The sequence below is a fragment of the Cupressus sempervirens genome, chromosome 5, assembly GCF_028749045.1.
Source record: "Cupressus sempervirens isolate cs-2001-9-10 chromosome 5, ASM2874904v1, whole genome shotgun sequence".
Classification (NCBI taxonomy): Eukaryota; Viridiplantae; Streptophyta; class Pinopsida; order Cupressales; family Cupressaceae; genus Cupressus; species Cupressus sempervirens.
This window is the reverse complement of record NC_143122.1, coordinates 474,673,873-474,698,612: the sequence shown is the minus strand read 5'-3', so window position 1 is coordinate 474,698,612 and position 24,740 is coordinate 474,673,873. Positions and strand designations below refer to the sequence as shown.

The following is a 24,740-nucleotide window of genomic DNA, read 5'->3' as shown; positions in this document are numbered from 1 at the left end:
TTAACTTAAATAATAATATTTAGCATTTATTTAAAAATGAACTCTAAATATATTATTATTAAATAAAATAAATATTATCATGTTCCAAATTTATACTTATAACTTTTATCTTAAAATTTAATTCTTTCTATTTAATTAATTTCTTAATTAATTAAATATAATTAAATATTAAAATATCATAATAATTTTTCATTAAATTTAATGTTTTAATTAGACTTAATTAATAGAAAATCCACCAAATACTCATAAAATTAAACACAAAACCACATACAAAATCAAACTAAAGGGTTATAATCATGAATTAATGTCATTCAACGCATGCAAAGGATACACAACTCAGAGACTTGTCCTAATTATCAATTAGGACAAATGGCTTAAGGGTTTTGGATTTGGACTTAAGAATTTATCTCCCCTTTCTTACCATTAAGATAATGCAATAGTGTACGCTCATCCTGGCAATTCAGGAAAATCAATACCTGGTACCTGCAACCTACATAAAATCTACACATGTACAAACACACTATATACTAAGCTAAACAAGCAATGGTAGGAAGTGGTGCATTGTGTAGATCCCAACTAGCAGGTGACTATGACTCCCTTACTTAACCACATCAGAAATACCATACATAAAGAAAACAAACACACACACTATACACATGTAGTATGGGGTAAGTATCCATAAGAAAGCACATAGGATAATAAACCATATAACTAATCATCATCAATAACTGAAAGCATTGTAATAATCATCATGCATACTTGAAGTATAGAGTACCAAGTAATATCATCATAAATCAACCAAATGTAAAACAATATTTGATAATCTTAAAACAATGCCACTAATCATAAGCATAAAATTAGCCTAAAAGTGTTTGTCAAAGATAACAGAAATGCGAACTAGGGACAGGCACTACAATTTTTATTCTTGTCTTGGAGACTTTATAATTAGATGTTGTATCTATGTATTTATGTATCTTATATCTTGAGATCCTACAGGATGATATATTATATTTTATGTACTTGTATTTATTATTATATACCTTGCAGCATGTGTAGTGGATATTGTGTATTGGATGTACTTCATTGTATCAGTTATACTTATATTTTTGCTTATGAGGTTATGTACTTGTTATTCATTTGTGATTATGGATATTGTACTTAAGATTAAAACTAATTAATAAAACTTTCTTAAACATGACTCAATGGGAAGAAAAGCTTGAGGAATGGAATCTATATTTGTATTGCATATGTGTAATTGATGTGTATGTGTATATTGCTTTCACATGATTACTTTGATGTTTTTTAAACTTTACAAAAAAAAAAAAAATAGTTCAACAAACTTTGTAACATATTAGGTTTATTTCTCTTGAGTTCTTGAGCAAGGTGTTGCATATCATTTATACTCATCCATGAACACTATCCTAAGCTCGTATAGCTTAATATGTTCTGTGCTAACTTTCCTGACTAAATGATCTATGTGATCTACAAAATCTATATATGTCATGAACTCAAGCATATATGTTCTCATCAATGAAAAACCTTCCATCAATACAATACATCATTGACATATCCAAGTGCCAACTAGACCTTTATTCCTAACAATCTCCCCCTTTGGAATTGATGGAAACATATGATGAAAAACCATCAATATAAACGATTTTCTAAATAATCTTCAATATATATAGATTTCCTAACAATCTCCCCATCAACCCATCCTTTAAATACTATTTCCTAAATATCCTCAACATATACAACCTTTGCATTATCTAATATCAATTTGTTTCTTTCCCCTTTGTCATCAATCCTTTGTCTTTCTTGGTTTTGTTCTCTCCCCCTTTGAGATCAATGGAAAAAGTTCCAATATGCCAAATATCAATTTGAAAAACTCCCCCTTTGATGAACATCCTCATCAACTTACTTGCATTCGATCAAACCAACCAAATGCCAATATTTACTGTTATAGAAATTAATCATAAGATTTCTTCAATCAACCCTACTCATTGTGACAACCCCCCATAGAAGTAATGTCAAGCATCATGTCCATATGTATGAATAGTGCTTTGATTGTATTAGAATGATGCAGTGTCACACAAATTACTCTTTATTAGGTGGGGACATTGCCCCAAGAATACCTTTAAGATACTCAAAGGTGTCCATAGAAAATGGTTTAATAAAGATGTATGATATTCATTTGTTTGTACTCAAAGTACTTGTGTTATCATAATGAATAATTATAGGTTCTAAAAAATTAAAAATTAATATCCTTTAACATTTGCTTCATCCACATGATTTGATTATAATTGTTTGCTACTACAACATATTTTGCCTCTAATGTGCATTGTGAGATACAATCTTATTTCTTACTTAGCCAAGAAACCAATCTTTCACCAAGAAAGAATGCACCACCACTTGTGGTCTTCCTATCATCAACATTACTTGCCCAATCAACATCAGGATATGCATAGAATGTAAAATCATTAGATCTACCATACCATAAGCCAAAGTCAAGTGTTCCCTTCAAATTTCTAAATATCCTTTTCAATACTACTAAAACTGTCTCTTTAGTGTCTACTTAAAATCTTGCAACTCTTCCAAGTGTATTAGCTATGTTTGGCCTTCTATGTGTCAAGTATTGCAATCTTATAATTATATATATGTACCTATTTTGTATAGCACTGGGAGACTCATCCTTTCTTGAGTGAATAATTATATCATATTGAATTTTTTCACTCTAATTAATGTTGAAACAAATTCATTCATGAAAAAATCAAGATCTAGCTGCCACCATAGGATCTACTAACAACAATCTCCCAAAAGATCCAACCAAACCTTTGAAGACATCCTCATTCCAATATTCAAGAGGAAAATGGAATTCTTAATAATATAGGTGATGATTCAAAAAATGATTCATTCAAATCTAGATTCAAGGTCCATTTTTTAAGAGCCATAGAAGCTTTTCCCATCATCTAGGGACCTCCATAAAGAACATTAGACAAATCTTCAGCATTAGAAAATTCAAATGAGATTAAACCCTTAGGAATAGCCACAATATCCACCCACCCTTTCAATATTCACTTATTTTTAATGAAAGATCTAAGAAGGTCAATGTTAGGTCTAGCATTAATAAACTTTCCTACTAGAGATAGAACCATTAAAGAACCTAAATGATCATAAGAGGTCAAGTTCAAAAATATCGTATTCCCCTTTTTGGATATTTGAAAGGTCATTCACTTTAGGGCCCATTTGGTTGCAAGGATAGGAATTGAAAATTGGGAATTGCTATTCGAGAATAGAAATTTGTTTTCTTTGTTTGGTTAGATAAAATGGAAATTAGAATTGAGAAACATGTGAAGAACAAAATTTGATTGAAAGATTATATAAATTGGTATGCTTGAGTGGAAATTTGGAAATGGCCATTATTTGTCCAGCTAGGCCACGTTCATAGTGTGATTACAACCTTGTAAATTGTTGTCAACAAACACCTTCTGTTACATGCATTGACCATCTTAGTTGTCATGATTTTGATAATAAAAATATTGAGCACGCTTGCATACATGCTAGATTCACTAAACCATTTTCGTATACTTCAATTCATTTTTCGATCACAGATGATTTTCTTGTTAATTATAACCTTGCGAAATTCTAACGCTCTCAACAATAGTCGTGAAGGGAGATATAAAATCATTTGATTCACCTTTTGTCTTCACAATATTGATGCCCTAATTTTATTTCAAGCACAAATGAGAAGAATTTGGTTAGTAGATGGTTAGGTGCTTTTCTTCAATTCTTATTTCTAAAACTCCTGAAATTCACAAGTATTTTTATCCATTCGTAAGCCCACAATATTTCACAAGGCAACAATGGCATTCACCATTTTAACTTTGACATGGATGATTTTATTTTAGTGGATTTCAAAATTTGATCAAATAAGCAAAAGTAAAAATGAGAATAGGAATAGCTATTCCAATAACAAGTATTTTTAGGAATGGACATATACTCATTTTGGGGTCAAAATGAGAATACACATTCCCATTCCCAATTCTAATGTAGTGCACCAAACAAAGAATACAAAACAAATTCTAAATTTGAATTCCTATTCTAGTTGTATTTCGCCAACCAAACAAGTCCTTAGGGAATTAATATTTACTTGTAGTTTCAATCCCAAATAAGGATGACCATTTGCGAGGCACAACATCAGATTTATCTTTAAGCTAGTCTTTGGTCACATCATATCCTCCCAGATTTGGACCACTATCCCTTAGGTCTCTCGTATTAGCATCTTTCTCTCCTTCTACACTTACTTGAAAGTTGTTCCCACTCTAACCCACACTTTTGGTTTTCTCAAAAAATGCCCCACCATTGGAGGTAGAGCCTACTGGATGATTTTCACCTATTGGATAACTGCTAGCTTGTGAATTTCTATTACCTAAGGGTAAACTCCATGCCTTACCACCTACACTACCTCCATTCCCAGCTCTTGTTCCAACTCCTTTTCCCCCATTGTGCTTTTAAATTCTACCTACAATATGGAATCAATAAGCTCTCCATGTTATCCCTGATCACTTTTACCATTGGATCGTACCTATCTACAACTAACAATATTAACTCTACATCCATTAACACATCCAGGAATCAGAACTACCAACTTCCCTAAGTCATATTTCCATGCATCATATTTTGGGTTACTTCCCATACCACATTCTATGTAATTTCAACTTGGTCATTAGCACATAAGCATCCAAAATATGTGTGACTTGGTCATAAAAATCCACACCATTTTTCCATACTAGTTCTAACCCATCATATCTATCATTGGATGCATGCTTATCTAGTCTTATAAATTATCAAACAAGTTTCTCTTAAAGTATCCCCTCTGGCCTAGGTGATGTCTTGGTGAAGGCTTTTACAAACTAGGGTTCTATGTAAAAAAAAATTGGATACAAAAAAATAGAGATTTCCAATTAAAATCATGAAATATACAATTAAATGCTACCCAATTTCAAGAATCTACAGCCCCAAAATACATAAGCACTTAACTAAAAACTTTTCCTCACAATTCACAACAATTCAACTAGATAATTCTTCAATAAAAAATAGGACTAAAACCCTACTTACATCTTGAATGCACACAAAAACACTAAATTTTCTTAGCAAGACCTCCTTTGATTGCCTCAATAGCTCCAGAGCACCTTGAAATCTTGAGAAAATACAAAATGGATCAAAGAGAATTTTAATTACCTTGTACAACTATGGTCACTATGTCTTGTCTATCATAAATTCATATTAATAAACAAAGGACTCAAAAAACTTTATTTCTGAAGGTTAAATCTCAGATGTTGATCCCCTCCATATTGTTAGCATCTAACAATTTTGATTAATCAATTTGAACTTGATTTCCATGTAAGCAAGCAAACCCAATACTCAACCAATAAGAAGGTGCCACATCACAAGAAAAAACATGTCAACACCCAACCCATCATCATTTCAAAATCCATCATCTAAGTACATGTGGCATGATCTCATGATTCCAAACAGAATAAACTTCATGCAACTTTCATCACAGGTTCATGCAAACCATTGATCTCTACAACAACTTACCACTAAAGAATCATACCAGCAAAGAATCATCAAAGGCCATTATATATTGATCAACTTTTCAGTAACAAGAAAACATCACCATTGAATTTCCCCATGTGGAAAAATATTAACCTATTAGTTACATGTCATGCCCAAATGTTTCCAACCCAAAATGCACACTATTTTTTAAAGATTTAAAAAAAAAAAATTTAAATCATCTACAATTTACTTTCATAAATCTAAAACATGTGCATAGCTTTTGAAAATGACTTACATGTGTGCTAATGACAATTGGCATTCATACAATGATCATTTCTTTCCAAGTTTATCAGATTCAATATAAGCATTTTCAACAATTTTCCTTACTCTCTCATTACCCTTGACAACTCAATAATGTTTAAAAGGGAAAGCCATATCAAGGGTACAAACATAAAACTCTTGTACAATTTCATCTTATTGACTAAAACACTTTTTATACAACTTGCCTAATGAAACTATCTAGAACACTATGAGTCTTACTCTTTTCCACCCTATGAAAATGACATCATGAGACCTCTAAAAGGGTCCTAGCCATACCCCCAAGAAAGAGATCTCAACACATCAAGGAGATCATGGGTGCCACCACAAGAGATCTTTCTCAACACTCTCTTTAACCTATCTCATGAGCCATACGTTACCCCATGGAAGTTTCTTCTTCTGCTTAAGGTGCACTTACTTTCCTGCAATGTAAATATAATAAGAACTAGTTTACTATAATAACCATAACTTGTTAATTAAATTTAAAACACTTTTAATCAATTCATAATTCACACCTTGTAAAATGACCCCATGTGGATCAAATATAAGTGTATGAAGAAATTCATTGCATCACATAGCATCCATCTAACTTATAGCTTATTATAACCAATTAAGTCTATCATTACTTTCAATACCCTATTACACCAATATGGTGACCACATACACTAAGAATCATGATACTTACAATAGCATAACATAACATCATCATCACTATAGAAAAATTAACACAATTATAAAATTAAGTCTTTGTCCATTTAAGTTATAGTGTATGATCATAACCTATATTTTATAAGTGCAGTGCATATCTAGAGCCACTTGTATTCATTGCCACATACTATCTAATCAATTACCTATAATGTGATTCCTAGAGATATGTAATTTTCCATCATGAGATAAAAAAAAATAAGATAAGGCACATAATCATAAAATGACTTGCATTAGCTAATTAGGATGTACCCAAGATAATGTCAACATAATTTCAAAAATAAATCATAACATAAAGAGCATCACAACTAATGTTTCATTCCTTGTCATCCTAATAAAGAAATCAATTAGTCTAAGGTACATAGGTCTCCAAAAGCCACAATGCATATAATATAAAAGTTTAAGATTCTTAGATCTCTATCAAGATATATTTCCAAGTGCATCATTATGTTCATGTTACTATATGCTACTATAGATGTTTATATGAATGTAACATGCCTTTAGTAATAATTCTCCTTTATCTAAAAGAGACATGTCATACATGCAAATGTGTGTATACTCCCTTTTACTACATGGTGTCAAAATGCTTTAAAAGAAAAGAAATAAGGACTCATAATAAGTTTAATAATTTTAAAGCATATTCCCTTCCATGTAAGAATTGGAATTCTATCGCAAGTGTCGCATATGAATTTTCACATAATATAAATATTTGTCCTAGAATGATTACAAAGGACTTACACTTGGACTAGTCATCACCATTTATTTAAATAATTATGCATGTATTACCAAATGAGATTTAAAGGAGCTGCAAGGGGATTGCCTTAATCATGCTACTAATCAGAAAGCAAGGGATTGTTCATTTACTTAGGTCACATCCTTATTGCTAATGATACTTGAATACCACAATATAATCAACTAACTATCTTTAGAATCTAATGAAAGCATATTATCATTTAATTAATTTTCCTAAGGAACATAGTTTCACAAGTCCTTTATGAGGTGGGGTCTCACATTACAATTACTTTAACTCTAATATAATCAACAAACACAAAATGGAACTCCTTGTCAACAAACTTAACCGACCAATTACTACCAATTATCACCAATTGTCATTCCCCTGCAGTCTCACTTTTTTGTCACTTGTTGACCCAGTATACATGTCAACTTGTGATCTTGTACAAACTAAACTTCGAGCACTTTAGATCACAAGATCATGAGAGCCATAGATTTCTAGAGTATTTTATCCTCTAAGAAAAAATGAAATAAATTAACATTCGAGCAACTTTTAGGACAAATCAAAAGCTCTGTGTTAACACAAATCATGAGCTAAAAAATGACCGCAAGTAAATCCACATTTAACAAGTGGAACACCAAACATAACATAGGGTTTAAACAAATGTCACTAATTAACCATCATAGGTGAGATGACATACTCCTGTTATCTTGCAAATAGAACGAGTTAGACCATGACATTATCATGAGAGAGTGGGATGAATCGAAGAACACCACATCACTACCCACTGAAAGACATAACGATCCCACCTATCATGAAGGTTTTAATGCATAACTTAGTGGAAAATATCTAGTAGGGACCACAAGCTTAGACTTAAGGAAATGCAACATAGGACATGAAAATACTAAGAGGGTTTATACTTAATGACTTAAAGGGTTAGAATTTAAAATAGTTGACCCCTTTAACAATGGCAAATACATCCATCCTTTAAGTTAGAACATGTAGTGACAAGTTAGAATGATTTAGGATTAATTCAAAACCTAAGCAAATTTTAATACACAACCCTAGCAAATTTTTAATACAAAACCCTAAATCCTTCACTATAGAGACCTAGAAAGCACTTCTAGAAACCCTAAATGACACAAACAACTATTGAAACACTAGGAATTTGCCAAGTAGGAAATTTTACTACCAACATGTGATTAGTTTATAACTTATGCGAGGCATTAAATATGATGTAGTAGAATCTAATGATTTGATGCTAAAAAGTGATGATTTGAATGAGCTCTCTATGTAGAATTCAGTACATACCTAGTTCACTTATATAGGAACAAATCTAATCATACTAAATGGGTGCTCTTGCTTAATGATTTTCTTGATTGGTCTCACTTCTCTCAATATTAAGGATTGGTAATGTTTATATATACTTGGGATAGATCAAAACATCATGAGAGTCTTGTTCTTCAAGGTCAAGCCTTTGATAGAACCAACTTTATTATCATTTCATTATGCAAATACTCTTGAATGATTATAAAATTTTCAATTGAAGTGTTTTCCTAACTTAGCTTCCTCCTTTAATGTCAACGCTATTCAAACAATTCCTCGATTTATAATTTGATTGCAAGTATAACACAAAAACATATCAGTAAACCACATAAACACATGTTTAGTTAGTCTAACTCATAACAATACAATAAGATAAACATACTAAGAGTCATTTGACTTTGAAATTGAACTTTAGAATTGAAGGATCAAATACATAAAAATGGAATTGCTCTTGCCCTCATGTAGTTGATCTAATATGAAATACTAGTATTTTATATATAAGACAACACTTCATATGAAATACTAGTATTGTAGATATAAGACAACACTTTGTAGGCCGAAGATGCAATGACTAAACAATGTTGGAGAAGCACAAGAAACAAGGTATGTTGAATACATAAATGGAAATGAAAAAAGACAAATTTCAAACAAATATTGGTGAAAACATGGGGACAATGTAGGAGTTCGTTAACATTGATATTGTTGAAAGTCTGTTAAACATCGGCAGTAGTGAAATTGAGGATGCAAAAAGGTTGAAAACATCGGTGGGGGCCAGATCTACATGTATCCATCTATCGATATACAAGAAAACAAGAGCGTAGATTGGGATTTGGAAGGGAAAGGGCAGAGTGAAGAGCGCTGTTAAGGCCTGCCATTAATTCCAACTCTAACAAGAAGTTGCTTTATCATTAACAATGGTTATGTCGTACCGAAAAGCAAGGGCAAGACAAGTGCCACCTCAACTTTATCCAGCTTATTTATATTTTTGTTGAGGCACACAACTCTTCCAGATTTGCAAACCCCTTTCTTGATTCAACCCTTGTTTCTACAGGATCGATATCTTGGGCTACTAAGTTTAATTGTGGATCGTTAGAATTAGATCGTAACAGGGCAGATCTGGCGATATGGGTGTGGATTATTATAAAGTTCTGAAGGTGGAAAGAAATGCATCGGAGGAGGAACTGAAGAAAGCATACAAAAAGTTAGCTATGAAATGGCACCCTGATAAGAACCCAGATAACATGGCGGACGCCGAGGCTAATTTCAAACGAATTTCTGAGGCCTATGAGGTATGCATGTCGTTCTTGCAAATACACTAAAGGAGATGATTTGAGCTTATCTCATGGGTTCTCTTTTCTTGTGGCCCTAATCTAGATGGGTTTCAGCCCTTGGATGTTTGTGATTTAAGATTCACCCGCCCTTACCCTTTTTAAAGTTTTGCATGAATGTTTAGAGAAATCAACCATCCTCTGCTTCTGCTTAGTGTTTATCTGGGAGAAGGTTTTGCGTGAGGGTTGCCATGGAAATAGAACTCTTTAAATTCTGATTGTAACATGGTTCGGGAATTATAGTTAAAACATAGTTTGGAATCGACCTCCTCCTGGAGGGAGCCGCCAGGTTAGATTATTTTCAGCACTGAGAGAGATTAGGTGATTTTTGCTGAAAATTGGTCTCAACAAATGTTGCGGTAAAGGAAGTGACATTTTATTGATTGATTGGAAACGTTATTAATTGCATGTAAATCTTTTCACTGGGCAGATGAAGCTGTCTTCTAATCTGCACCTGCTAAACTCTTGCAGCCATGTTTTCCCGTCCTAGCCTTTTGCCCAATTCCTAAAACTTCCTCAATTTCAAAATCATTTAATGGAAGATTCCTAAAGGAAATAACATTTTAAACGATTGATTTGAAAAGTTATCAATTGTATGTAAATCTGTTAACTGGGCAGAGGAAACTGGCGGCTATTCTGCACCTGCTAAACACATGCAGCCATTGTTTCTCTTCCTAACCTTTTGCCCAATTCCTTAAACTTCCTCAATTTTAAAAACATTTAACCTTAGATTCTATTTTTTCCTACAGTTTCCTGCTCAGAAAAATCAGAAGTGGCAGATTTCATCATTTTAAACACAAATAACCGTAACAGAAAAACATCTGGACCATCCAGACTCGCTAATTAGTTTTACTGCCGATGCCTAAAGTGCGTTTCATAGATCCTTAGCAGTAGATTTGGCAAAGCTCTTCGCTATTTTCATTCTATTTTTCCCTACAGCAGCTGCAAATAAATTTCAGGAGTCATTCCTGCTCAGTAAAATTAGTAGTAGTAGATTCCATCATTTTAAAGCTCAAATATACCTAACAGAAAATTATCTGGATCACATATCCGGATTCACTACCTAGTTTTACTGCCTATTTCCAACGTGTGACTTAGATCCTTGGTAATATATATTGCAAAGCTCTTAATTATTATCATGACACTTCTCTTGATGTTATTTAAGATTTGTACAATAATTTTGTGTATAATTTTCATTGGGCCATATTTTACACTGTCCAAAAATATGTCATGAAACCGCACATGCTTGATGCATAGTGTGCATGATCTAAAGAGGAGGAATTATGCAACTCTGAACCTAAGAATTCCAGCAGATCAATTAAAAAAACTTGAAATTTTCAATGTTGTTTCCTATTATTCTGGGCTTCAATCGCATAAAAAATCTCTTAAAAAAATAGTTTAGAGTACTGCTTCCATTATATGCTATTAACACCTTTATAATTCATGAGGCTTTTATTTTCTATTTGCAATAGGTTCTCAGTGATCCTGAAAAGCGTAAAATTTATGATCAATATGGAGAAGAGGGACTGAAGGGGCAGCTTCCAACAGCTGGTGCATCATCCTTTTCAGATGGAGGTCGGCCAAATTTATACACATTTAATCCAAGAAATGCAGAAGACATTTTTGCCGAGTTTTTCAGTGATGCAAACCCATTTGGTGGTATGGGTGGCTTTGGTGGCAGAGGGCCAAGGAGGCCAGGTTTCCAAGATGCCATGTATGGGCGCTACAATGGCACAGAAAACATTTTTAATCAATTTGGTAGAGGAGGTGTTTCTTCAGTTCCTCGCAAAGCTAAGCCTGTGGAAAGCAAGCTACCATGTACACTGGAAGATTTTTACAGCGGGGCCACAAAGAAAATGAAAATATCAAGAAATATTATTGATGATAATGGGTAAGTGCATAGGTATTAAAATTTCCTTCCTATTCTGTTCTCTGACGTTAATTATGGTTGTCAAAACAATATGGATATATTGTGGGGAAGACAATATTGTATCTTTTTGAGTACAGATGCTGAAAGGAAATGGAGAACATTCAGTAGTTTGCTACACTTTCTATTTAATCATCATTCATAAATGTGTCATACTTTTGTGTTTTTGTCGTTGCTTTCACTGGTGCATTTACCTCTTCCTCAACACCTGCAGAAATTGCCGAAATACAAAATTTGAGATACCATCTTTCTGACAATGTTGCCCATTACCTTAAGTCACATGTGCTTGTTTTGTGCACCATATTCATCTGATTATATCCTTCATTTCACCTGCCCATACCAGGGACATGGATGAGAAAGTATAAGCCATTGCCCTGCTGAAAAGACCAGGAAATTAAATATAACCACAAATGGTAATTGCAGAAGAAACTAGTTAATGCAGCCCTAGTTTAAGTTCACCAGTTGAACCTAATGTACATTAATGCATCAGAATTTTATGTTTCATTCTTATTTGAATTTATGTTTTCCCTTTTCAGAAAAATGCAATCAAAGGATGAGTTTCTTACAATCAAAATCAAGCCTGGTTGGAAGAAAGGAACAAAGATTACATTCCCCGAGAAAGGACACGAGGAGCCTAATGTGATTCCTGCAGACCTTATTTTTGTTATTGATGAGAAGCCTCATGATGTATTTAAGAGGGATGGCAATAATCTAGTTGTTACTCAAAAAATATCTCTCAGTGAGGCTCTTACTGGCTGCAATCTTAACATATGCACTTTAGACATGAGGCGTTTGAGCATACCGATCACTGATGTCATAAGGCCTGGCTATGAGAAAGTAGTACCCAATGAGGGAATGCCTGTTGCAAAGGAGCCTGGAAAGAGAGGAAATTTGAGAATTAAGTTTGATATCAAATTCCCATCAAGATTAACTGCTGAGCAAAAATCAGGCATCAAGAGATTACTAGGGGACTAGGTTACCCGCCCTCGACAAGCACTACTATCCAGACAGAGTATGCGGCACAGCAGGAAGAGAGAACTTGTAAGCAGATGGGAAAAAAATTGTAGTTGTATTAACAAATTCAATGGAAATCCATCATTTGAGTGCCTAGGGCCTATATTTGTTGCCTTGTATTCCAAATTTACCTGGTCACCACTCATAAGAGGGTTTGTAATTGTAAAATGATATTTGTTGACCTCAGGTTGTACAGTTAACAAAAGATACAATAAGTGCTATTTTTTAAGACAACAATTGTTCAGAGCATAGTTTTTGCTGATTTCTGTAAAAGGCTAAACAGTAGATTATTCAAGCATCATTGCACTCTGAAATATGAGAAATCTGCCCCTTTTCTTTTGAAAGTATAAAGAATGTGAAGTTTAATAATAAATATTTATCCCAGTGAATAAGATTCTTCACTTCTCGCTACTTGTCCTTAATTATTGATGCTGAGTTGTGTTGCCAATTCGTTTTTCTTTTTCATGCATAGTGATTTTTGTGTGTGGAAGGATGAATATCTCTTCAGGACATGATTGAGCTTTCTTATGTATCTTAACGAAGTTTATGTGCAACTATAATCTCATTTTGAAATGTATGAATTGGTTGCTGTTTGTCCTATTATGTTTGTCATTCATGGTCCTTAAAGATGTGGTGCTTTACTTCTTTTCTTTAATTATGATCTCTTGGACTGTTTGCTTCCTTAGGTTTTCTGTAAATACTGGGCTTCCTGGAAATTTATCGATACAGCGTTTACATGAATTGTTTCAAGTATTCTATTTGGACATATTAAGATGGGTTTTCCAAGTGTGTAGTTGAAAATTTTGAACCAAGTTTTCTGGGGCTTTGTTTTTTGATATTGTTGACTTTAAACCATCAACAGATCACATCCCCAGTGGAAAGTCTTCGATGTTGGATTTCTTGTATAACAGGAGGAAAAAGGTGCAAGAACCAGAAAAGTAGACTGCTAAACAACCTTGTTCTTTTTTATTTAAGGAATTTTTTCTCGCCAAAATCTAAAATTACTGCATTGAATATGACTGGCAGTAAAAATAGTTGCTATCTTTGCTTTTTTTCTGAGTTTTGCTATCTTTGCTTTTTTTCCTGAGTTTTGTTATCTTTGCTTTTATTTCCTGAGTTTAACTTATATACTTTTGTGTTTAAAGTACTTTTCTAGTGCTCCAATGCTGCAAGAAATATGATGGAGGGTTTACTGCAGGTTTTTGGTGCTCTCAACCGCAACAAAAAACACTTGTTGCATCATGTTTTGTATTGGCTGCAGACTGTAGGATGTTTCTTGAAAAGCTGAAACTCCATAACGGAGAGTGTAAGATTGATTTGATGGACATTTCATGCTATTTATGCTTAGCTGTAAAATAGACAGGTATTGAAGGCTAGTAGATGTAAGACAAAAACTTGGATGAATTGGCAATAGTTTTAAAGCATTAAAATTATATATTTAGTTTCTACTTGTCCTCCATTTATTTTAAACTATACTAGCATTTGAAGTACAATGTTAACCGTCGATAGCCACCATTAAATATTTGGTTAAAACTGTACATATTCTCTTTAATGCCCCTTAAGAGGCCCGAGTTGGAAGGGTTTCTTAATTGAGATACTTGTCCGTGGCATTACTCTTCTAATTCTGATCTCAAGTGTACAGTGGCTTGAGGATGGCATTGAATGGTGGATACCCGATTATAATGAATGGTGGTTACCCATTTATGATGGAATCATGAGTTGGAAAGCAGGTCATACTTAAACACAAGCACTACATTGATTGAGTTGTGGTGCAATGCACACTTCTTGTTGGATATGTTGCGAAGGCTAAGTTAAGGCGAGCTGATTTGGAAAGCCGAGCTCGGATGGGTGAGCTGGTTGCTCATAGTTGTCATGTAGGCGAGGCCGTGTGTCAAGCCGAGGTGTAATTTGGGGCTGTGCTATGTAATTGTTCCCACTAGCATAGTTGTGGTGTAGGATATCGTCTAGACTTAGTGTGGCCTAGGTGAGGCATGGATCCAATCCGAGGAGTAATTAAAGTGGTTTAGGATTGGAAGTTTGGGACTTATCATGAGAGATTAAGAGCTGATTTCAGAGCTACGTTGGATTTTGAGACACATTGGATGTGGGTATGTAGAAGGTTTCCATGAGATTGTTTCATGTAGACCACATGTCTACCCTAGACCTAAATTTATCTTGGCAGGGATTTGGGGAAGTCCTTGGCTTGGCTTGTGAGAGTCGACTCAGGAATGAGAATTCTTGAAGCCAAGTACCAAAGTGTTTTGATGGGTTGCAATGGTTTAAGTGAATAGGCTTGTCTTCCACACAAGTCTATTTGTGCTTTCTTGGTGAGGTGGAAGTTAGGGATTCAACTCTTGTAGACTTTTGAAGTTGACGAGTACAAGCTAATCATCAGTGTCATATAGGTCATTACTATGGGTCCGTGACATCTAGTATCAGAGTAGTGTTGCTATCGAGACAACATATCTGTACCATATCACAGATATGGTATATTAGAGTAGGCCATGCTACTTATCAAATCAATTTGGTGATGGAGCATGTCGTGATTGGCAGTCATTGATTTGCAAAGCGAAAGCAAGTTCAAGATGTTCACAAAGTGGTCTATTCTCTTGGTACTAGAGAGTTAAATCTAGGTGGATTAGATTGCAATGTTCTCTCATATGAGGATGGGTACATATCTAGAGTAAGGAGTTTGAGGCATTGGGTTTTGGGTGTTTGATTGCCAGTAGGGGCAGAGAAGTGTTTTTGATCATCCTTATGGGGCGATGGTGCATCCATATGGGGGATGTTAAATGTAGAGATTAATTCTTGGTATTATGACCAGTGTCCTTTCTCCTATATTGTCATCTCTTCTTCTTTAGTGTTGCTTTTGTTTTACATGAGTAGTCTAGATCAGCGTACTGGACGATGCAATCTTGAAATGGAAGTGGCTTCTTGCAAGTATCAATTAGAATTGGAAATCAAGGATGTCACATTGTTATGCATATGGATGGTAGTGGGTTATGATTCACGTCATGGTTGAGTCTTACTAGTACTAGCTTGTGGCATGCATTTTTCAAAGGAAGGTGATTGATTACTTAATGCTTGAGTGGCTAAGAATTATGGCCGGATTGCTTAGCGTTATAAGGAAAAACAAGGATGTTACCACGAAGGGCTTGGGGAGTGGCTCTTTTGCATTGGTAGTATATAGGTGGGCCTACTAACCATGGTCCCAGGATCATTATGGTTGAAAATCTTGTACTAAGCGATAAGGTCATTCAAAGAGCTTGAAGGGAGGATTGTTGGACTGTTAGAAACAATAGTGCACCAAGATAACTGAGAGGGGGGGAGGGTGTATTAGTATTTCAATAATCAAAACATTTATCCACCTTAAATAATCTTTACCATTCAACCAAAGTAAATAACAACTATAATAAGATGCACATGCACAATTACACCATATATGTTAACTAGGGAAACACTTGATCAGAGGGAAAACCCCGACGAGAATGATGCCCACAAGATGATGTACTAATATAAATATTCCTTGTTAGAGGATGGACCTTGTTAGGAGTCTATTACAACATTTAGTACATATGAGTCCTTAATAAGAGACTTTGAATCCTTATTAGAAGATTCCAACCCTATTAGGAGTTGTGCCAACTTTGTTAGGAGATGTAAAAGACAGAAGGGCCCACTGTCCAAACAGCTTCTGCGGCAAGACCACTGAACTCACTGTCTAACTGATCTCTCAACTATTCCTTGTAGAATAATTGTCTGTACTGTTCTTTAACTTCTTTTTCTGTCATGTCAACCGGACCAATCACTGTTTGACCTTGTAGACTAGGTCACGAACCTCGAATCCAAGTATCAAACTTTAGATCACTCAACAAAACCTCGGCAAAAAAGTTTCCTTTACCTTTGCTCTGCTCTGCTTATCTTCACATTCTGCTCTTCATGCTGCTTACAATCATTCACTTATATTCATATATGATAAAGAAAAATGTCCTTCCTTTATACTGAATCCATACAACAATTCCCTGAGTCAGCTATTACACCTTCTCAATTAATTATTATAGGACCTCATTATGAACATGTTACACTTAGTGATAACATTAATCTTTCACCTTGTAACTTGGAAAACTTTTCGTACATATAACATTATGATGAACGAGCTTAGCTACATCATCTCCAAAATGTCTTCTTCACATCTTTAATTTCGGCTTCTCAGAATAACAACTCTGCTAAGAGATATAACAAGTTTATTAGAACATGTTTTCATAAACTCTATCTTAGAATTGTCTTCACTGAAACTTGCATAACTTCTTCTAGACTTAATATCTTATGCTTTTGAGGTTAGCTACATATACTATACACTTAGTAGTATCTCCCTTTAACCTTGCTTAGTGGAAATGCTCAATTGTCTATCCGTACCAACTTAATCTTTCTATTGTTCTTCTGTCAGATACCATAGAGAACTGCTATGTTGACAACAATGACAAACATAGTCATGAATGCAACATATCATCATGATAATGATCTAATTATGTTTCTACAATGCTCCCCCATAGAAGTATCATCAACATTCATGCTTCCAACAATCTCCCCCATTGGCATTGATGGCAACATAGATGAAAAATATCTAGTTCCAAAAATACCAACTGTAAAAGACTGTTAGCTTTTCTTTTCAAATCCTCTTCTTCAATCATTCTTCCCCATTGATATACCTCAATTTGCTCTATATCAAACTGTTTTTCCATGTTGTACTCCCAAACTATTTTTCTTCTCCCAAACTATTTTTCATGCTATACTTCTCCCCCATTGACATCGATGTCAAAGGTTTCAACAACCATCAATCTTTGTAACAATTGTCTCTGACCTGCTTGAGTGTCCAAAGACACTGTTAAAAACAACATCCAGCAAGAGTCCTAGATTACTCTGTCCATCACAGATACTACCCATATAGGAAGCATCAACATTCAACCCAGACAAAAAATAGTGCTTTGTTACACTGGATTGATGTGGGAAGGGGCATAACCCCTAACATGCCTCACAAATACTTAAAAGTCTCTTTGGGAAGAGGCTTAATGAAAATATTTGCAATTTGCTCTTTGGTGCTTACACACTCCAATTTATTTTCCTTTTCTGCAACTCTCTCTCTCTCAACATGTGATACTTGATAGAAATGTGCTTAGTCTTAGAATGCAACACTGGATTTTTAGACATATTCACTGTGCTTGTGTTGTTGCAATGTATGACAACAAGTTCATTGAATTCTATCCTTATATCCTTCAACATCTGCTTCATTCAAACAACTTGATTACAATTGTTTGCTGCTACAAATATTCTGCTTCTGTTGTACTTTGTGAGGTACAATCCTGCTTCTTGCTTAGCCAAGAGACCAATCTTCCTCCAAGAAAGAAGGCTCCACCACTGGTGCTCTTTCTGTCATCCATACTGCCTACCCAATCAGCATCTATATAAGCATATAAAGTGAAGTCATTAGATTTGTCATACCACAATCCAAACTCTGGTGTTCTTTTTAGGTATCTGAATATCCTTTTCACTTCTGCATAATGTGCTTTTCTAGGGCCAGCTTGAAATCTTGTAACAATTCCAACTGCATTTGCTATATCCGGCCTTATGTGAGTTAGATATTGCAATTCTTCAATCATAGATTTGTACTTCTTCTGCTCAACAGTAGGTGTCTCATCCTTTGTAGATAACTTGTGTCCAGTTACCATAGGTGTTTCAACGGATTTACATGTTTTCAAACCAAACCTTTTTAGTAGATCTTTCAAATACTTAGTCTGAGAAATAAAGATTCTTTCTTTGTCCTACACAATCTGTAATCCTAGAAAATATTTCATTTATCTTATCATGCTCATTTCAAATTCCTTCTTCATTTCTTCTGCAAACTTGTCACTTTCATCATCATTTCCTCCAAATATGATATCATCAAAAAATATTACCAAAATCATCAATCCATCATCTATTTCATTCCAATATAGATTACTATCTGACATACCCTTTCCATATCCAAGCTTTGTCAAATGCTTGTCAAACCTTGCATACCAAGTTCTGGGTGCTTGCTTCAAGCCATATAATGCTTTCTTCAATTTGTATACAATGTCTTTGTCATTTGTTAAAGGACAACCTTTAGGCTATTCTATGTATACCTCTTTTTCAAGTTCTCCATTCAGAAATGTTGACTTAACATCCATCTGATATACTTTGAATTTCTTATATGTTGCATATGCTAAGAATAACCTTATTGCTTCTATTCTTGCCATAGGAGTATAGGTTTTATCATAGTCCATTCTTTTTTATTGTGAGTAACCTTTACATACCAATCTTGCTTTGTTCCTTACAACTTCACCTTGTTCATTCATTTTGTTCCCAAATACCCATTTTTGTTCCTATCACATTCTTGTCTGCTGGTTTGGGGACCAATTCCCATGTCTCATTCTTCACTATCTAATTCACTTCTTCTTTCATAGCTTGCTTCTAATAGTCATCTTTACATGCTTCATCTGCATTCTTTGGTTCAACTTGAGATATCGAGCATAGTTCTTCACTGATTCTGCTTCTTGTCATCACACCCTTATCTCTACTTCCAATGATTTGCTCAGGTAGATGATTCTTTGTCATATTGTTACCAAAAGCAGGAGTTGTTATCTCAACTCTTAGCTCTGTTCAAAGTTCTGAGCTTTGTTCTTGCCTTAGTTCTCCTTTATTCTGCAAATCATTGTTAGTCTCAAAGAATACTTCATCATTACTTGGTTTAGTAAAACATTCTCATCATTTGAATTGTAATCAACTATTCTTTCTTGTATCTTGAATTTTTCATCAACTCTTATATTTGCAGTTTCAACAATAGTCTTAGTTCTGAGATTATAACATCTACATGCCTTGTTTTTCAATGACTAACCAAAAAGCATACCTTTATTACTTCTAGCATCAAACTTACCAATATCATCATCTCTTTTGATATAATATTTACTACCAAAAATTCTAAAATACTTAATTGTAGGTGAGTGACCAAACCATAGTTCATAAAGGGTCTTATTTGTGTCTTTTTTGACTTGCACTCTGTTCATAGTGTAGACTGTTGTATTCACAATTTCTCTCCAAAACATCTTGGATGCATAGTTTTCAGCTAACATAGCTCTTGTTGCTTTTGTTATTGACTTGTTTCTTCTCTCTACAATGCCATTTTGTTTGAGGGTTCTTGGAGTTGACAACTGTCTTTTGATTCCATTAGCTTCACGAAAGATGTTTAAATTCATTTGAAGTAAATTCTCCTCCTCTATCTGATCTTAAACATTTAATCTTAATACTTGATTCATTCTCAACTCTATTCTTCAAAATCTTGAACTTATCAAATGACTGAAAAATTTCTTTAAAAAATGCAACCTACATCATTCTAGAAAAGTCATCAACTAAAATCATGAAATACCTTTCACCATAGAATCTTTTAGTCTTTATAGGACCATTAAGATTTGTATGTATAATCTCGAATTTTGTTGTAGTAATAAAATTCTTGCTGGGAAAGAAGTTCTATTATGCTTCGCCAATATACACTCCTTACAAATTGTGTTAGTAGGCTTTACAATCTTAGGAAAATCTCTAATTGCAAACATACTACTAGTCTTCACAATGCTATCAAAGTTTATATGAAAAAATCTCTTATGCTATAACTGTCATTTACCTTTGCAACCAAACATGTCATTTCAGTAGGATACAACTGAAATGCATTACCTCTAGATCTGGTTCTTGTTCCACTTACCTTTCCATCTTTGTCTTTGATCATGCATGTCTTCTTTGTGAAATATAACTAATACCCTTTATCCACTAGTTGTCCACCACTCAGAAGATTGTGTTTCAAGCCATCAACAAAATATACATCCTCAGTATTAGTCTTACCATTAAGAGTTATAGATCCAATACCTTTAATAGGACAGGCTGCATTGTTTCCAACTTTGACAATGTCTCCATCACAACTTTTGAAGTCAAAAAACTTGTTCATATCACCAGTCATGTGATATGAACAACCACTATCTATCATCCAGTCAAATTTATTTTCAACCTGTGATACCAGAGCCATTTTCTCTGGACTTTCTTCTTTAATAGCTACAAATCACATTTCATCATCATTAACACTTACTGCTTGTTCATTAAAATCATCTTCTTCATTTGCATACAAACACTCTCTATCTCGTCCAAGTTTGAAATTTCCTTTGTCTTTTCTCTCTTTTAGGACACTTAGAAGCATAATGACCAAATTCATTACAAGTCCAACATTTAAAGATTTTTTTACCATCATTTTCTCATTACTAGAAGGGCTACTCCTATTTTTCTGTCCTCATCAGATCTACTACTACTAGCAAAGTCTCCTCTAACACGTGCTCCTCAATAAACTAGGTCAAATATTTAGGACATTGAAAGTTGTTTCTATTTTGGTCAATTCTCCAAACTATCTGAGCTTATTCTCAACTACTTCAAGTCTCCCAAGTAATGTTTCCTTTGTGAAATCTTTGGTACAAAAGATTAACAATTGTATCATTTGAACTGCTTGCTTAAATGTTGGTGTTAAGCTCTTCAATATCTTCCATATCACATCATCATCTTGCTTGGTTCCTCCTTGAGATCTAATAACTACAGTAATTTCTGATATTATGCATACATATATATATTTATATAGATTCATCTTCCATCATTTTAGCATCTTGAAATGCACAAACCCAACTTTGCAACTTTAGTTTCTTAGAATGTTCATCACCTTCAAAACTATTTTCTAAAGCTTTCCAAATCATATGAGAAGTAATAAGTGACTTTACTTGGTTGTACTCAATTTCAGGAAGTGTAGACAATAGTGCTTTTCTAGCTCTCATGTCACACATGAAACGTTCTCTTTCTTCCTCGGTACAAGTTTCCAAATCTTTTTTAGCAATGATTGTCTTTTTTGATTTTGTCAAGATCTAATATCTTGGACCCATACACAATAGACGTGTCTTCATCTTTTCCTTCCAACTATCATAACTTTTCTATCACACTTTAGACTATCCTTTCTGAATATGTTCACCATGGATCTCCCAAAGTTGTTAAACTTTAACTTCAAGGACTTCATGCTCTGATACCAATTATTAGAAACGATAGTCCACCAAGATAACTGGGGGGGGGGGGTTGGGGGTTGAATCAGTTATCCAATAATTAAACCATTTATCCACCTTAAAAAATCTTAACCATTCAACCAAAGTAAACAACAACCATAACAAGATGCACATACACAATTACACCAAATATGTTAACTAGGAAAACCCTTGATCAGATGGAAAACTTTGGTGGGAATGATGCCCACAAGATGATGTACTAATATAAATATTCCTAGTTAGAAGATGGACCCTGTTAGGAGTCTATTATAACATTTAGTACATATGAGTCTCTGTTAGGAGATTTTGAATCCTTGTTAGAAGATTCCAACCCTGTTAAGAGTTGTAGAAGACAAAATGACCCATTGTCAAAACAATTTCTGGGGCAAGACCACTAAACTCACTATCCAACTGATCTCTCAACTATTCTTTGTAGAATAATTGTCTGTACTATTTTATAACTTCTTTTCTCTATCTTTTCAATCAGACCAATCACTATCTAACCTTGTAGACTAGGTTATGAACCTTGGATCCTAGTATCAAACTTTGAATCACACAATAAAACCTTGGCAATGAAGTTTCCTTTACCTTATGTTTGCTATGCTTATCTTCACATTCCGCTCTTCATGCTACTTACAATCATTCACTCATATTCATACATGATAAAGGAAAATGTCCTTCCTTTATACCAAATCTTTGCAACAATTCCTTGAGTCGGCTATTACACCTCAATTAATTATTATAAGACCTCATCAAGAACATGTTACACTTAGTGATATTAATTTTTTGTCTTGTAACTTGAGAAACTTTCTGTACATGTAACATTATGATGAGCAAGCTTAGCTACGTCATCTCCAAGATGTCTTCTTCACATCTTTAACTTCAGCTTTTTAGAATAACAACTCTGCGAAGAGATATAACAAGTTTACTAGAACATGCCTTTGTAACCCCTATCTTACAACAGTTTTCACTAAAACTTGCATAACTTCTTCCAAACTTAATATCTTATGCTTTCGAGGTTAGCTGCATATACTAGACACTTAATAGTATCTTTCTTTAACCTCACTTAATAGAAATGCTCAACTATCTATCTATACCAACTTGATCTTTTTGTTGTTCTTCTATTAGATACCACAGAAAACTGCTATGTTGACATCAATGACAAACATAGTCATGAATGTAACATATCATCATGTTTATAATCTAATCATGTTTCTACAATACTCCCCCATAGAAGTATCACAACATTCATGCTTCCAACATGGACTTGATGTAGAATCCAAAATTGGGCTAAGAATGGAATCTTAAGTCAGATGTTCTATTCCAATGCAAAATCTAGCTAAGGGTGATCCAAATGGAATGTAGAGATTTGACAAAGGGTATTTGTCTTGCATGGAGGTACGGTGTCATAGATGTCAAGGACGACATCCAAGTTAGGTGGGGGAGGATGTAACACCCCTTAAGATCCAACCCGAGTTAGAAGGATTTCTAAACTGCGTTACTTGGAGCTACTCATCTAATTCCAATCTCAAGTGCGTAGTGACTTGAGGATACATTTAATGATAAATAATTGATTATAATGAATGGTGGCTACCCGTTTATGATGGAATCACTAGTTGGAAAATGATTCATACTTATACATGAGCACTACATTGAGTTATGGTGCAATGCATAGTTCTTGATGGCTATGGTGGGAAGGCTGAACTAAGGCAAGGTAATTTGGACAGCTGAGCTCAAATGGGTGAGCTGGTCACTCTCAGTTGTGGTGTAGGCAAGGTAGTGTCTCGAGTCGAGGTGTTATTTGAGGTTGTGCTATGTGATTGTTCCCACTAGCATAGTTGTGGTGTAGGACATCGCCTTAGACATATTCAAGGTGTAATTTGGGAGAAAGCTTGTGTAAGGGGCAAGGTTATAGTGTAGGGTCTTGTAGGGGACATCCAAGGTGTAAACTTGGGTTGTAGTCTGACTTGGAGTTAGGCCTAGTGTGGCATAGGTGAGGCATATAGCCAATCTAAGGAGTAATCAAAGTGGCTTAGTATTTGAAGTATAGGACTTTCAATGAGAGGTCACAACTAGGTTCATTGGTTGAGCTCAAGTAAGTGAGCTTGTCTTGTGAGGGTGACTCAAGGATGAGAAGTCTTGAAGCTGAGTACCTAAGTGTTTTGGTGGGTTGCAACAGTGTAAGTGAGAAGGCTTATATTCCACACAAGTCTATTTGTGCTTGCTTAGTGAGGTGGAAGCCAAGCATTCGACTCATGCAAACTTTTGAAGTCGACAAGTTCGTGCTAGCATTAGTATTGCACATGTTGTTACTCTTGGCTTGTGACCATCTTGTATTAGAGTAGTGTTGTGGCTAGGACACCAAATCAGGGATCTAATATATCAGAGTAGGTCATGTGACTTATCAAACCAATTTGGTGATATGGTAATGGAGCATGTTGTGATTGGAAGTCATTGATTTGAAAAGCAAAAGTGAGTTGCAAGATGATCACATAGTGGTTTTTTCTCTTGGTACTGGAGAGGTAAATCCAAGTGGACTAGATTTCAATGTTCTCTCATATGAGGATGGGTCCATATCTAGAGAAAGGATCTTGAGGCATTAGGTTTGGCTATTCAATTGCTAGTAGGAGCTAACAAGTGTTTTTGGTCATCCTTATGGGGGGATGTTCAATGTAGAGATTAATTCTTGGTATTTTGACCTA

At 34.5% G+C, this 24,740-nt stretch overlaps 1 protein-coding gene across 1 annotated transcript; it reads left to right on the top strand.

Annotated features, from left to right (window-relative positions):
- The first annotated feature begins 9,333 nt into the window (after nucleotides 1-9,333).
- Nucleotides 9,334-13,318, top strand: LOC149556815 (uncharacterized). Its single transcript, XM_089831368.1, has 3 exons — nucleotides 9,334-9,927; nucleotides 11,439-11,857; nucleotides 12,430-13,318. The coding sequence occupies exons 1-3, from the start codon at nucleotides 9,763-9,765 to the stop codon at nucleotides 12,866-12,868; spliced, it is 1,023 nt and encodes a 340-aa protein (XP_089687494.1). The 5' UTR covers nucleotides 9,334-9,762; the 3' UTR covers nucleotides 12,869-13,318.
- The last annotated feature ends 11,422 nt before the right edge of the window (nucleotides 13,319-24,740 follow it).